General features: G+C 43.8%; 2 protein-coding genes across 2 annotated transcripts; both read left to right on the top strand.

Annotated features, from left to right (window-relative positions):
* The first annotated feature begins 1938 nt into the window (after nucleotides 1-1938).
* mtnr1c (melatonin receptor 1C) lies at nucleotides 1939-10659 on the top strand. Its single transcript, XM_076991017.1, has 2 exons — nucleotides 1939-2367; nucleotides 9104-10659. The coding sequence occupies exons 1-2, from the start codon at nucleotides 2172-2174 to the stop codon at nucleotides 9961-9963; spliced, it is 1056 nt and encodes a 351-aa protein (XP_076847132.1). The 5' UTR covers nucleotides 1939-2171; the 3' UTR covers nucleotides 9964-10659.
* Nucleotides 10660-11123: 464 nt separating this feature from the next.
* Nucleotides 11124-14834, top strand: vma21 (vacuolar ATPase assembly factor VMA21). The gene is made up of 3 exons (XM_076991019.1): nucleotides 11124-11306; nucleotides 11509-11618; nucleotides 12365-14834. The coding sequence occupies exons 1-3, from the start codon at nucleotides 11245-11247 to the stop codon at nucleotides 12505-12507; spliced, it is 315 nt and encodes a 104-aa protein (XP_076847134.1). The 5' UTR covers nucleotides 11124-11244; the 3' UTR covers nucleotides 12508-14834.
* Nucleotides 14835-16403: the final 1569 nt, after the last annotated feature.

Below are 16403 nucleotides of genomic sequence, written 5' to 3'. Positions count from 1 at the left end.
ATGCAAAAAATATATACAAATCTACTTTTAATGAAAAAAATAATATTCATAAATGTAATTCATATGACAGAATGCCAGCTTGTGTTGCCACTGAAAAAGAGATGGAACATTATGCTCAATTAATTCTGCCTTCTTTAAAACAAAAGCTAAAGCAGGTATATTTTTTAGTTTTGTGTATGCCCACAGAAAATGAAAAACACGTCCCAAAAACATATAACTTTTATTTAATAAATCACCACACTCTCGTATACGTTTATATAAACAACGCTATTAATAAATGTAATTAAACGAAAGCAACATACCCCCCCCCCCCATAATAATGACGAGATTATTACATTAAAACTTATTCTTTATAATATCAATTTCACACAGGAAATGCAGATCAACAGTTAATGTGTTACTTGATCAGAAAACTATAAGATAGCAGGGAACAAAACCCAATGCAAAACCTTATTTTATAAATAAATTGATTTAATAAGGGGAATGTGGTGTTAGTGGTATTAATTTATCTGTGAATTAAATTTTCGAATGCGAAAGACCATGTGAGCCTGAAAGGCCTTATAGTTTACGCAATGTGAGAACTTTAAGACCACTTAAGTCTGAACAGTGAGACAGGAGTTTAAGACCACTTAAATCTGAGAGAGGAGTTTAAATGCTGATAAAAGCTGTGCAGCTGCTTATATTTAATTAATTTAAGTTCAAATCCATTCGTATATAAACATGATGACATAGCAGTATATATGTAACATAATACAGGAAGATAATAAAATCCTGCACCTAACATCTGGAGTCATGCAAAAGGCTTGGCTAGGATGTATTAACCAACCAACGACTATGATCTAATAATACCTACTACTATGATCTAATAATACCCTATTACTATGCTCATGACCCATCGTCTCAACTACCCAGTACGACTAAGAAACTACTGTGATGACAGGATAGATTTCACACACCCTATGCACACACTAGTTGCTTGAACAGAACACAGCAGCAGCTACAATCTGATACTGGCTCGACAAGGATCCAGAAGCACAGCGCACTATGTTCATGGTCCATTGCCTCAACTGCCAATGGCAGTATAGATGAACACCATGTCATTGGCAGGTTATTTAAACAGGCAGTTTGATGGACAACAGAATGTCCCTTCGAAATTTTGTATAGATTTGAAGGCTGGATGATGAGTTAATTTATTTTATTAATTTATAAACTCCTTTTATCACTTCTTTCAAATGATTAATGGGTCCATTTTTGTTAGTCATGTGGTGTGACAGTTCTACTCTGAGAAAATTAAAATATAATTTTTTAAAACTCACTTAATAAGGTTAAAACAGTATATTCATTCAGTTAGCAAAATGCTCCAGATTCGTTATGTATGGAAAGGATTCAACAAGGACATAATGATGTAAATGTTCTGTGGTGTGATATGTGGTGACATCAGTTAATATGAAATTAAATGGCTTTTATGAAGGTTCTGTTGATCAAGTCCTCGTGTGATTTTTAAAAACACTGCATAATTCAACTATAAAAAGAAAACCGAGTATTTGCACTGAGTAATGCACTGAGCACCTGTTCTGTGAGTGGGTTAGGGTCTAGGGTTAAGTTAGGGTCTAGGGTTAGGTTCAAGGGTTTCGGTTCAGCGTTAGTGTTTGGGTTTAGGGGTTAGGGTTAGTGTCTAGGGTTAATCCTTCACGTTTTTCCCACGCGCGTTAGTGAACTGCAAAAGGCGAGTCTACACTTACATCTGCATTTAGCATTGTAATACTTGTGGAACTTAACGGAATCTTTACATTAACAACTCCGGTGGATAGTGTGGGCGCGGACCAGCGCACAGGGAGCGCGCGCGGCTGAGGTGTCCTCGCGCGCGGAAGGCGCGGTTGGGGATGCTGCGGAACGAGCGCGAGACGCGAGAAGTTTACGACCCGGTATCGACGGAGATGAAAGTTTGCACTGCTAACACTAACACTGCTGAACCGGGACCGACCTGAACACTGCGACTTGACTGGTGCCAGACGGCGTGCTTATAGTTACTGTCGGGATGAAATGTGGAGCACATCCGATATTATTACTGCGCTGTAAACTCTAATGACAGACGCGCTGCAGTTTTACAGACGCAAACTGAAGATGTTTTCAGTCGTAAAGAGGGAAGAACTCTGGCGTAGTGTGTGAGAATGGCGGTGAAAGTTAATTTGAGCTGTACTGATTGCCTGGTAGATGGAGCGAATAGCAGCAACCTGACGGAGAAGAGCACATCACCGGGAACGGGCGCTCTCGCCGGGATTCTCATCTTCACCATTGCAGCGGACTTAATCGGGAACCTGTTGGTGATCTTCTCAGTTTACAGGAACAAGAAGCTTAGGACCGCGGGTAGGGAGTACCCCGAAGACCTACACCTCACAGACCTACACCCTCACAGACCTACATCATCATAGACCTACACCCTCACAGACTTACACTATCATAGACCTACACCTCACAGACCTACTCCTCACAGACCTGCACCCTCACAAATCCACACCTTCACAGACCTACACCCTCACAGACCTACACCCACACAGACCTACACTCTCACAGACCTACACCTCACAGATCTACACCTTCACAGACCTACACTCTCACAGATCTACACCATCACAGACCTACACCATCACAGACCTACACCTCACAGATCTACACCATCACAGACCTACACCTTCACAGACCTACACCTCACAGACCTACACCCTCACAGACCTACACAGATGTCAATCAGTCACGCAACATTAGTATAAGACTGCAACATTATAGCGCTTTGAGAAAAGTTAGGCAGATAATATTACTAAACCACGTGTTACATTTTTATAAAACAAAAGGCTAGCTTATATACAAGACCGTGACTAATCAATGAAATTTTAACCTGGGTAGACACGCATTCGTCCTTTGCCTAACGGTGTCATTAACGAAAATAGGTTTTACGCATTCAGCAGCTTTGCTTTCACACGTTCTTCTTGAATAGTAACAGCATCTGAAGGGGTTCGTTCGTAATGCAAAGTGGCACAAGATGGAACGAGGTGTTTATCATTTGCTTATGAACAAGCAGGTCAAGTTCACAAGAATTTCACTAGCTTCCGTTGACCGGGGGCGCCTGCAGTCACACTGCTATTCTTAAGATTAGTCACAAATACAGATCACACCGAAGCCATCCAGTATATCTGTGGTGCTTTGTGTCAATACTTTAGAAGAACTTGTGTAGAAGACACTTTCTGTAAACTGAAATAAAATTTATCCTAACGTTTTTAAAATATCAACAGCATTAACAGTTTCAGGAGGCTATTAGACATTTTATGCTCCATAATAATTTGTACATTAAGAATATTCAAACCTCTGCAGGGACTTTTTTTCAAAGTTTTTTTATTTTTGACATTTTTTAAATAGCCATATATTGACAAATGCATTTTACTTTCTTCAAGTAGCTAAAATCAAATTTGAGATTTAAATTAAATAAGAAGTATTCAGTCTTACCTTATGGGAAAAAAAACCCTTACTTACCACCCACATGTCACACACATGTAAACCATGGAATGTAGATAGAGGCACGTTATACATATATGGTTATTATGTATTATATCATTAATATATATTATACTGAGGAACGTTATACATATGATTATTATGTGTCACGTTACGGTCCCCGAACCCTTCCTTTGGGGCGTGTGTTAACGTTGTCTGCGTCTATTCGTCTGCGTCAGTGTATCTCTGTGGGTGCGGGTGCATCTTGTCATTATCTGTCTCACCTGTGGCTCGTCTCGTCATCACGTGGGGTTGATGTGGTCTGTCTATTTAATGTGCGTTCGTGCAGTGTCTTGTGCTCGTTGTTGTCTAAGTCTGCGCGTTGTGAGTGTTCACTGTGTGTTGTAGGTGCGCTATCACCCTCTGAGCCCCCGTCACCCTCTGAGCCCCCGTCACCCTCGGAGCCCCCGTCACCCGCGGAGCCCCCGTCACACTCGGAGCCCCCGTCACCCGCGGAGCCCCCGTCACCCGCGGAGCCCCCGTCACCCTCGAAGCCCCCGTCACCCGCGGAGCCCCCCTCACCCTCGAAGCGATGCAGCAGGACACGTTATGTGCGGTTATGCTGCTTCGGGCTCGGGAAGCCAGGACTGAGGAGTTGGCGGACTATTTTCACGAGACCGCGATGCGGTTTTGGAAGGAGCGCCACCCGTCTTCCACCAGAGACCTCTCTCCCCTGAGGGTAGGCTCCCTCGAACTCTGCTCCACGGAGAAGACCCCTGAGAGCGAGTTCGAGGGGGAGGAATCAGAGGGCGAGGAGGAAGAGGAAGACCAGGCTCCCTCAGTTTGTTCCGCCCCCACCGTATACTACGGTGAGGGAGAAGAGGAGGCCTACCCTCCGTCGTTATACGACGCCTCCACGGTGGACTACGGTGGAGAGGGAGAGGACTACCCCCCCCTCTCCACCGTAGCAGAAATCAGGCAACATTTTTCCAATTTTGGTGAGCTTGTGTCAATTGTAACCTCAGATTCCTGTTTTTAGCTGACAGGAGTGACACCTGTGTGGTCTTCTGCTGCTGTAGCCCATCCACCTCAAGGTTTGACGTGTAGTGTGTTCAGAGATGCTCTTCTGCATGCCTCGGTTGTAACAACTGGTTATTTGAGTTACTCTTCCCGTTCTATAACTCAAACCAGTCTGGCCATTCTCCTCTGACCTCTGACATCAACAAGGCATTTGCGCCCACAAAACTGCCGCTCACTGGATATTTTCTCTTTTTCAGACCATTCTCTGTAAACCCTAGATATGGTTGTGCGTTTATATATATATAAACACACATGAAATATATAATAGGAATCTGTAAATGTCAGGTGGCAGTAGGTTGGAGCTAATCTTCAGGTTGAAGTACCTCAGTCTTTATGAACTCTCTGGTTTGAAGTATCACAGTGCTAGCAAATCTGTCATCCTAGAATTTATTTCAGACAGCCCCTGTTAGACCCTCCCCGGTTCCTCCCCGGTTCCTCCCCGGGCTGTATTCTTCACGCATCACCAAGCTCCTCTGTGAGCTCTTCAGTGTGATGACTGGGCCTTGTGCGAAACTGGCTGCTGGGAAAATATTTTACTGTCACTTGATTCTGTGTATGTGTGTGTGTGTAACCTGGAACACAGTTGTGGTTGTGTTTGTGGGAGCTATTTCGCTGGGGGTTTTATGTGTTCTCTAGCACCGTGCATGCTGGGACAGAAAGCACATAAAGTTCCACCAGCAGGTTCCACCAGCATTACCAGTGCTCTGAAGCCTGTTCCATTCTGGAGACCACCACAGTCTCACTCGACAGCATTATAATCAATACCAAATGATCTCATATGGTTCTCCATCGTGCTGTCACACATCATAGCAACACAGCCTCCCTGACCAGGCGTAGTGCTGAGCCACTACTAATTCAGTAGGCTCTGTGTTGGTGTCTGTGTTCTGATGTCTCTGTGTTGGTGTCTGTGTTCTGATGTTTCTGTGTTGGTGTCTGTGTTTTGATGTCTCTGTGTTCTGATGTCTGTGTTCTGATGTCTCTGTGTTGGTGTCTGTGTTCTGATGTCTCTGTGTTGGTGTCTGTGTGTTGATGTCTGTGTTCTGATGTCTCTGTGTTGGTGTCTCGTGTTCTGATGTCTCTGTGTTGGTGTCTGTGTTTTGATGTCTCTGTGTTCTGATGTCTCTGTGTTGGTGTCTGTGTTTTGATGTCTCTGTGTTCTGATGTCTCTGTGTTGGTGTCTGTGTTCTGATGTCTCTGTGTTGGTGTCTGTGTTTTGATGTCTCTGTGTTGGTGTCTGTGTTCTGATGTCTCTGTGTTGGTGTCTGTGTTTTGATGTCTCTGTGTTGGTGTCTGTGTTTTGATGTCTCTGTGTTGGTGTCTGTGTTCTGATGTCTCTGTGTTGGCGTCTGTGTTCTGATGTCTCTGTGTTGGTGTCTGTGTTTTGATGTCTCTGTGTTGGTGTCTGTGTTCTGATGTCTCTGTGTTGGCGTCTGTGTTCTGATGTCTCTGTGTTGGTGTCTGTGTTTTGATGTCTCTGTGTTGGTGTCTGTGTTTTGATGTCTGTGTTGGTGTCTGTGTTTTGATGTCTCTGTGTTGGTGTCTGTGTTCTAATGTCTTTGTGTTGGTGTCTGTGTTCTGATGTCTCTGTGTTGGTGTCTGTGTTTTGATGTCTCTGTGTTGGTGTCTGTGTTCTGATGTCTCTGTGTTGGTGTCTGTGTTCTGATGTCTCTGTGTTGGCGTCTCGTGTTCTGATGTCTCTGTGTTGGTGTCTGTGTTCTGATGTCTCTGTGTTGGTGTCTGTGTTCTGATGTCTCTGTGTTGGCGTCTCGTGTTCTGATGTCTCTGTGTTGGTGTCTGTGTTCTGATGTCTCTGTGTTGGTGTCTGTGTTCTGATGTCTCTATGTTGGTGTCTGTGTTCTGATGTCTCTGTGTTGGTGTCTGTGTTTTGATGTCTCTGTGTTGGTGTCTGTGTTCTGATGTCTCTGTGTTGGTGTCTGTGTTCTGATGTCTCTGTGTTGGTGTCTGTGTTCTGATGTCTCTGTATTGGCATAGGTCTGCTGTACAGGCGTTACAGCCCAAGGCAGAATGCAAATAATATAACACCTGATTAACAAACACACACATACACAAATTACAACACAAACATGACACAAAAACATGCTTGTGTGTGTGCGTGTGAGAGGCTAAAGGCATGATCATTGGTTGATAAAGCCACTATCAGTGGTTAATAAAGGCATGGTTGTTTCACATTTTCTTCATCAATCATCCCTGTCCTCTTCAGCAAGGACTGGGGCAAAGACAACAGGTTCCATTCTGCCCTGTGGGGTTATCTGGGGTCGGATGGCCCTCGGGGCCCCTGCTACCACACAGCATGAGTGTAGTGATGGCTCATATTCCACACAGAGCAGGGGGGAAGCAGGAAGGGAGGGCCTGAGTCTCCGCGAACACTGGGACCCTTCAGGGTGCCCGGAGGAGCCAGTCTGGACTCCCAAGTGATGGGAGAGTTCTGCACAACGTCAGACCACACGGCCTCAAAGTGGCAGCCAGAGGCTGGCGATGGCCTTCAGCCCCAAACTGAAGAGCAGTGTGAATCTGTCCAAAGCCAGAAGAGACTGAACCTTTTGTCTTTTTGCTCCGGTAGATGAGATCTCCAGTTTTTCTCATTCATGATCTTTGATTGCTTTAAAGAGTAAAACAGAACATACTGTTTTTTCTTTATATGAAAACTTGAATAAATGTTATTTAATCATAATATAGTTTATTTTATTCAGTTTTGTTGCTGAAATGAGAGAAATAGAGAGAAGAGAGAAGATCAGAATTAGGATACAAAATGAGAAACAAGGAGACAGAGTGAGGAACAGAGACAGAGTGAGAAACAGAAGGAGACAGAGAGAAACAGAGACAGTGAGAAACAGAAGGAGACAGAGTGAGAAACGGACAGAGTGACTGAGAACACTGTGTTATCTGCTCCTGTTCAAAGAAAGTAAAGACAACATAAGTTTAAGTTCTGACTCAAGGGGTATCAGTGAACAATCAGTGTTTTGTTGAAGTCTAAACAGGCACAAATGTAATCTGGCCATTGTCATCACACAGATCATATAGATACGATCACATAGCAGAGCCAGCAGCACTAACCTGTGATCAGTGTGTGATCAGTCTAGTGGGTGGGGCTGTTCAGTGGATCAGTCTAGTGTGGGGCTGTTCAGTGGATCAGTCTAGTGGGTGGGGCTGTTCAGTGGGTCAGTCTAGTGTGGGGCTGTTCAGTGGATCAGTCTAGTGTGGGGCTCTTCAGTGGTTCAGTGAATCAGTCTAGTGGGTGGGGCTGTTCAGTGGATCAGTCTAGTGTGGGGCTGTTCAGTGGATCAGTGAATCAGTCTAGTGGGTGGGGCTGTTCAGTGGATCAGTGAATCAGTCTAGTGGGTGGGGCTGATCAGTGGAACAGTCTAGTGGGTGGGGCTGATCAGTGGAACAGTCTAGTGGGTGGGGCTGTTCATTGGATCAGTCTAGTGGGTGGGGCTGTTCAGTGAATCAGTCTAGTGGGTGGGGCTGATCAGTGGAACAGTCTAGTGGGTGGGGCTGTTCATTGAATCAGTCTAGTGGGTGGGGCTGTTCAGTGAATCAGTCTAGTGGGTGGGGCTGATCAGTGGAACAGTCTAGTGGGTGGGGCTGTTCATTGGATCAGTCTAGTGGGTGGGGCTGAACTGATAGTCAAGGGGAGGATGGAGGCATTAGGTGGTAATTCTGGATAAACTTTAATTCAGAACTTCATCAGGTCATTAATGTAATTAGTAGACCCCATCATATAATGTTATTAGTTGTTATAGCAGTATTGGTCTAACCTGTCCCTGACCTGCCAGAACTGCCATAACTATGTGTGTATGTGTGTGTGTATGTGTGTGTGTGTGTGTGTGTATGTGTGTGTGTGTGTGTATGTGTATGTGTGTGTGTGTGTGTGTGTGTGTGTGTGTGTGTATGTGTGTGTGTGTGTGTGTGTATGTGTGTGTATGTATGTGTGTGTGTGTGTGTGTGTATGTGTGTGTGTGTGTGTGTGTGTGTATGTGTGTGTGTGTGTGTGTGTGTGTGTGTGTGTGTGTGTGTATGTGTGTTTGTGTGTGTGTGTGTGTGTGTGTGTATGGGGGGGTAAAGACAGAGAGAAGGAGAGAGGGAGAGATAGACAAAGAGAGAGAGAGAGAGAGATAGACAAAGAGAGAGAGAGAGAGAGAGAGAGAGAGAGAGATAGACAAAGAGAGAGAGAGAGAGATAGACTGGTCTCCCCTGAGGCTGGTCTACATGGTGTGGCTGCTGGAATCACAATGAATACAGTCAGGGAAATACCTGTAAATACCTGTAAATACTCATAAATACCTGTAAATACCTGTGAATACTCATAAATACCCGTGAATACCTGTGAATACTTGTAAATACCTGAATACTCGTAAATACCAGTGAATACCTGTGAATACTCGTGAATACCTGTGAATACTCATAAATACCTGTGAATACCCGTGAATATCTGTGAATATCTGTGAATATCTGTGAATATCTGTGAATTGCTCTGTTTTTCACTCTTAACCTCTCCCTCTACTTCTTTCAGGAAACATCTTCGTAGTGAGTCTTTCAGTGGCTGACCTGGTGGTGGCGCTGTACCCGTACCCCCTGGCTCTGCACGCACTCCTCCACGGGGGCTGGATGATGGGGGCGGTGCAGTGCCAGCTGAGCGGTTTCGTGATGGGCCTCAGCGTCATCGGCTCTGTGTTCAACATTACCGCTATCGCCATCAACCGCTACTGTTACATCTGCCACAGTCTCCACTACAGACGCATCTTCACGCAGCGCAACACCGTCCTGTTCCTGGGTCTCACCTGGGCCCTGACGGTGCTCACCACCCTGCCCAACTTCCTTGTGGGCTCGCTGACCTACGACCCGCGTGTCTTCTCCTGCACCTTCTCCCAGGCTGTCAGCACGTCCTACACCGTCGCCGTGGTGTTCGTCCACTTCCTGGTTCCGCTGGCCGTGGTCTCCTTCTGCTACCTGCGCATCTGGGTGCTAGTGATCCGGGTCAAAGGTCGCGTGAGTGCACGACCAGGTGCGCCTGCCGCACACATGCGCAGCTTCGTGACCATGTTTGTGGTGTTCGTGTTGTTCGCCGTGTGCTGGGCACCGCTGAACCTGATTGGCCTGGTGGTGGCGCTAGCGCCCGCCCACCGCCCGCCCCACGTGCCCGAGAGCCTCTTTGTCAGCAGTTACTTCCTGGCATATTTCAACAGCTGCCTGAACGCCATCGTCTACGGCCTCCTCAACCAGAACTTCCGTGGTGAGTACAAGCGGATCCTGCTGACCCTGTGTGCTCCGCGGGCCATCTTCACTGACAGCTCCAAATGCAACACAGACACCTGCAAGAGCAAGGCGTCACCGATGGCAACCCACAACAACCCGGTGGAGGCGTACCTGTGAGGGGGTGGGGCTAATTGTCTGGAAGGGAGGTGTATATCACCTTTATGAAAAATGTGTGTTGAGGTGTGTGCATTTAAAGAGTATTTAACGCAGCTCCACACTTCAATTGCATGGTTTACATCCCTGTCCAAACAACCCAACCTGCAGCCTGCAAAACACCTCACTAATACCACCAAAAACTACACTTCACATAATTGTTCTAAAAAATACAGGTGAGTATTACAGCCGAAGGACAAAGACAAAGACAAAGCCTAGACAAGGACTAAGATTATTTGATGAGTTGTTCAAGTCCTAGGGCACTGATTCCACATGCTAATTAGGTTGAAACACAGTGGGCCTGTGTCTCACTAAAGGACAGAATGGACCCGTGTGTCTCACTAAAGGACAGACTGAACCCGTGTGTCTCACTAAAGGACAGACTGAACCTGTGTGTCTCACTAAAGGACAGAATGGAACAGTGTGTCTCACTAAAGGACAGATTGGACCCATGTGTCTCACAAAAGGACAGGTCACTAAAGGTCATTAAAGGACAGTGAAGTATAAAGTTGATCTGTTAGTTTAATAACTATGTATCTAAGTTCAGTGCTACAGTTGTTTACAATATATATTACACTTTAAACATACTTCTATGTTTCTACTTAGATATTATTTTTATACTTCACATATACCTGCAATTGTACACGGAATGAAATACTATTCTGATAATTAATCTTTTCTCCTACAAAACAGAGTTCATATTGTATACAAATTCCAATAAAATGTAAACTGTACTGACAGTTTATTGCTTTTTCCAATAATGTACATTCATCAATAAATAAAATATTACATAGAACATGCAGACCTTAACATTATAATACCAAGAATTTATTAGAACATGGTTTTTAAATCAAGTTCAATAATGCATTTTGTCAAAAACACACTCGTATTTTCCATAGGAAGCTTCCATCTTCAGCTGGTGTGTCTGCGTGTGTTTATAATGTGTGTATCTGGGTTTAATAATAAGAGATGAATTACTGAAGTCCTTATGTTAAACTCTAACGGAGCACTATTTGAATATAGAACATATCAAATATAGGGAGCATGTATATTCGACGCAGTAACGTCGTATATATTCGGTGCAGTGTCTCCCTCTAGTGGTAACAAATAGGAAGCGCGCAGTAGCATTACAGTCATGTGGTAACTACCCGGAAACCAGCGGATTTGAGAGTATGTCGCAGAGAAGAATTTGGCGTCTGAATTACCTCAATTGATTAAACGTATTTTGTCTGTTACAAAGTTAAGATGCAAGACTACGACAACGTATCTGTCACCCCGAAGACCGGAGCGGCGGCTGACAGTAGAGGGTATGACACGTTTTTACTATAAAGGTTTGTTAGGGCTCCCGCTGCAGCGACACCTGAACCGAGCGCCTTGGGTTAGAATGGCCGAGGATTCAGAAGAATCGGCGTAGTTACAACCTACTTATGCAGGTCCAGTGTGTTTTCCTGAGGCGTAACATTCGCCAGTCCGCATAAACAGTTACACTTGAACTCCTCTCTGCGCCAGGAACGACGGGTCCCTGCTGGCGGTGTTGAAGACTCTGCTTTTTTACACCGTGTTGATGATCACGCTACCAATCGGACTGTACTTTGCATCCAAAACGTATCTGTTTGAAGGTAGTCCACCCACCTAAATTAAGACATCACGTCCACATACACTAGAAATCAGAAATGTTATTTATGACGGAGTACTGTAATCTTAATGTTATATCCATGGGCGAAGCCAAACAGATTTACATTTAGATATAACATCTAAAAGGCATTTCTCCTGCATTTCGTCTGCATTTCTCCTATTCTAATGGGTCAGAATAAAACTTTTAGGTCACTTTGGCAGTCATACATATTCAGAAGTCAGACAAAACCCCAGCTCCACATCTATCGTTTTAGTACACTTCATTCACTTTATAAAATGTATTAACATTCAGACTAACTAGAGATTTATCTACCACCAGCTAATGGAGGTGACCAACAGGGTTGCCAAGTCTAGAACTCCATTTAAAACTTCAACGGTTGTTTTTAAATCATTTGTTAGTATTAATTCGATTAAGTGTTTTTCGAACATTGTTTTTTTTTACCAGTCCAATTCGATACATTTATTTATTTGTTTATGTTTTACTTTAGTTTCTGAAAACATCTTGGGCAGGGCTTTTGGCCAATCTTCTGGGTCTTAAACGCCATAAGACACACACCTGCTCCGCCCCCTTCTCCACCCCCTTCTCCGCCCCTTTCCCCGCCCCTGTAGTTATTTCCTGGCAGCATCCTGTAGTTGAACCGTTTTTAGAGTCTGAAACTAATAACCTCATTTTGAAAATGAATTTGTGATTGTAGTGTGAAGTTGACCAAGTTCTCTCATGTGTTCTCAGCATCACTGGGTTACTCCAGCAACGACAGCTACTTCTATGGTGCCATCGTTGCCGTGGTAGCAGTGCATGTGGTCCTGGCACTGTTTGTATATGCAGCATGGAACGAAGGATCACGGCAGTTCAGAGAAGGAAAACAAGACTGAGAGAGGGATGAGAGAAACGACTGGAGAGATACGACTGGAGAGATACGACTGGAGAGATACGACTGGAGAGATACGACGGAGGAGTTTACGGTGTATTAGGAAGGAGAGAAGAATCTACAGAGCATGACACACACGCACGCACACACACACACACACACACACACACACACACACACACACACACGTAGGTAACTTAAACACAGCAACCTCTAACAATACAAATATCTGCTGAAAGTCTGTGTGTGCTCTGTGTCATTTCCATTAGATGGAAAAAATGACCCCCTTACCGTTTGTCCAGTGATTAACGCAAGGTCAAAGGTCACCCTGAGCCTTGGGGAATGGTGTATGTGCACAGATGATATGACCTTCAGGTCAGAAAGGTCAGGCCCTGCTGTGTGCTGGTAGGGTGGACGTTACCTGTGTAGAGGGCCATCACACCTCTCTTCATCATCATAACACTTCCATCATCATCATCATCATCTTTATCATCATCTCAACTGCTTTTCATAAAGACAAAAGATGTAGCAGTAAATACACTTCAGGTGATTGGGTCATTTATATGAATATACAGAAGATTAGATAAGTACTCTAGTGCATTAGTGTGCTTATAGTGTACTCCCCCCATTTATAGAGAAGAAAATAAAAGTCTTTTAGAAAATAAATAAGATTATTTAGAGTTTGTTTTCCTTTTTCTTCAGCCTTTTTCTAGTGAGGTATAAATTATTTGCAGAGATTTGATTAAAGGCACACACTGTGTTTTATTCCATGTGTTACCATGTTTACCAAGCCAGAGTCATACATGACCTCTATGACCTTGTTGCATCAAACTCACCTGATGTCACAGTTATATCACACGTTCACCTGATGTCACAGTTATATCACAGGTTCACCTGATGTCACAGTTACATCACAGGTTCACCTGATGTCACAGTTATATCACAGGTTCACCTGATGTCACAGTTACATCACACGTTCACCTGATGTCACAGTTACATCACAGGTTCACCTGATGTCACAGTTATATCACACGTTTATATGATGTCACAGTTACATCACAGGTTCACCTGATGTCACAGTTATATCACACGTTCACCTGATGTCGCAGTTATATCACACGTTTATATGATGTCAGTTATATCACACGCTCAACTGATGTCACAGTTACATCAAACGTTCACCTGATAATGATAATAATGATAATGACTTTATTGATCCCACGAGTGGGAAATTCAGTTTCCCCAGGACCCCGGTGTAAAGCACCGAGAACCTAGAGTGGCCATGCTTCAAGGCGCCGCTGTAACTCACAGTTACATCAAATGTTCACTTGATGTCACAGTTATCACACGTTCACCTGATGTCACAGTTACATCAAACGTTCACCTGATGTCACAGTTACATCACACGTTCACCTGATGTCACAGTTACATCTAACGTTCACCTGATGTCACAGTTACATCTAACGTTCACCTGATGTCACAGTTACATCAAACTTTCACCTGATGTCACAGTTACATCACACGTTCACCTGATGTCACAGTTACATCTAACGTTCACCTGATGTCACAGTTACATCTAACGTTCACCTGATGTCACAGTTACATCTAACGTTCACCTGATGTCACAGATACATCAAACGTTCACCTGATGTCACAGTTACATCACACGCTCACCTGATGTCACAGTTACATCTAATGTTCACCTGATGTCACAGTTACATCTAACGTTCACCTGATGTCACAGTTATCATGTTCATCTGATGTCAGTTACATCAAACGTTCACTTGATGTCACAGTTATTCCAAACTTTGAGTTGATGTCAGAGTTACTTAGTAAACTCAGAGTTCACGAGAATAAGCCTAGCGCTACCCTGGCTCAGGGAGGTTTTTCTCAGCTTCCTCTGGCACAGAAGCATTGGGTCACTGGTCACTCAGGATGTCCTGGTCCGTGCTCCAGAGTTGAAGGGTGCAGCCTGAGAACTGACTCACCTTTGTGACATCACACTGCTGAGGTCATCGCTGTTCTGATATTCACATTACATTTACATTTATTTACATTGTTCAGCGCAACTGACAATATCGTCATGCTGTCCTGGGATCAGGCTAAATATGACCATTCTTCATATTTCAAGTTCAAGTCAAAGTGCTCTGTATGGTAACTGTAGAAATGCTGTTTCTTCTGTGTTTTGTCTGTATTCTTTTATTTAAATATTTAGTTTTAGTTTTTTGTTCAGATGTTACAGTTTGAAGATTGGATTTATTTGTATGACTTGTACTGGTTGATTTTATGTGCATTATTCTCATGCCACTAAAAACTTTAAGTCAAAGTGAACCAATTTACCATTTGTGATTTTCACACATTGGCATTTGTTCTCCGCATTTAACTAATCTGTGCAGTGAATACACACTAGAACACTAGGGGGCCGTGAGTATACACACACACACACACACACACACACACACACACACTAGAGGGCTGTGAGTATACACAAACACACACACACACACACACTAGTGAACACAAGGGATCTGTGTATGCACACACACACACACACACACTAGTGAACACAAGGGAGCTGTGTATATACACACACACACACACACACTAGTTATCACTAGTGGGGCTGTGGTACACACACACACACACACCAGTGATTACTAGGGGGCTGTGGTACACACACACACACTAGTGATTACTAGGGGGGCTGTGGTACACACACTAGTGATTACTAGGGGGGCTGTGGTACACACACTAGTGATTACTAGGGGGCTGTGGATCACATGTGCCCAGAGCGGTGGGCAGCCCGGTACCCGGGGAGCAGTTGGGGTTAGGTGCCTTGCTCAATACTTCAGTCATTCCCCAGCTTGGAATCAAACCTGCCGTGGCTGCCTAGACCATGACAACCCCTGCACCTTGACAACCCCTGCACCATGACAACCCCTGCACCTTGACGACCCCTGCACCTTGACAACCCCTGCACCATGACGACCCCTGCTCCATGATTGCACCTGCACCATGACTACTATCTGCCTGATTGATCCTGTCTTTCTGGGTGGGACTGTGTCCAGCTCTGATCAGGTCTCTCCTCCCAGGAGTCTTGGTGTGAACGCTATGTGACATCTACTTCCTTACTCCCTTACTCCACGGAGTACCTACCTTCTTACTCTCTTACTCCACGGAGTATCCAACAGCAGCACTGATTATATTATTTGGCTTGTTTCCAAATCAAGCCTCCAGCTGTCGTAGTCCTGGGTATTTGATGGTTATTATTATTTTAGCCAATGCATGTTGGAGCTAAACTGCATCTGCTAGTATATAGTAGTAATGCGTTTAGTAGTAGATCTGCTAGTATATAGTAGTAATACATTTAGTAGTAGATCTGCTAGTATATAGTAGTAATATGTTTAGTAGTAGATCTGCTAGTATATAGTAGTAATACATTTAGTAGTAGATCTGCTAGTATGTAGTAGTAATACATTTAGTAGTAGATCTGCTAGTATATAGTAGTAATATGTTTAGTAGTAGATCTGCTAGTATGTAGTAGTAATACATTTAGTAGTAGATCTGCTAGTATATAGTAGTAATATGTTTAGTAGTAGATCTGCTAGTATGTAGTAGTAATACATTTAGTAGTAGATCTGCTAGTATATAGTAGTAATATGTTTAGTAGTAGATCTGCTAGTATATAGTAGTAATATGTTTAGTAGTAGATCTGCTAGTATATAGTAGTAATACATTCAGTAGTAGATCTGCTAGTATATAGTAGTAATATGTTTAGTAGTAGATCTGCTAGTATATAGTAGTAATATGTTTAGTAGTAGATCTGCTAGTATGTAGTAGTAATACATTTAGTAGTAGATCTGCTAGTATGTAGTAGTAATATGTTTAGTAGTAGATCTG

The sequence above is a fragment of the Brachyhypopomus gauderio genome, unplaced genomic scaffold (genome assembly GCF_052324685.1).
Source record: "Brachyhypopomus gauderio isolate BG-103 unplaced genomic scaffold, BGAUD_0.2 sc80, whole genome shotgun sequence".
In the NCBI taxonomy this organism is placed as follows: Eukaryota; Metazoa; Chordata; class Actinopteri; order Gymnotiformes; family Hypopomidae; genus Brachyhypopomus; species Brachyhypopomus gauderio.
The sequence above is the reverse complement of the archived record's forward strand: the minus strand, read 5'-3'. Positions and strand labels throughout refer to the sequence as shown.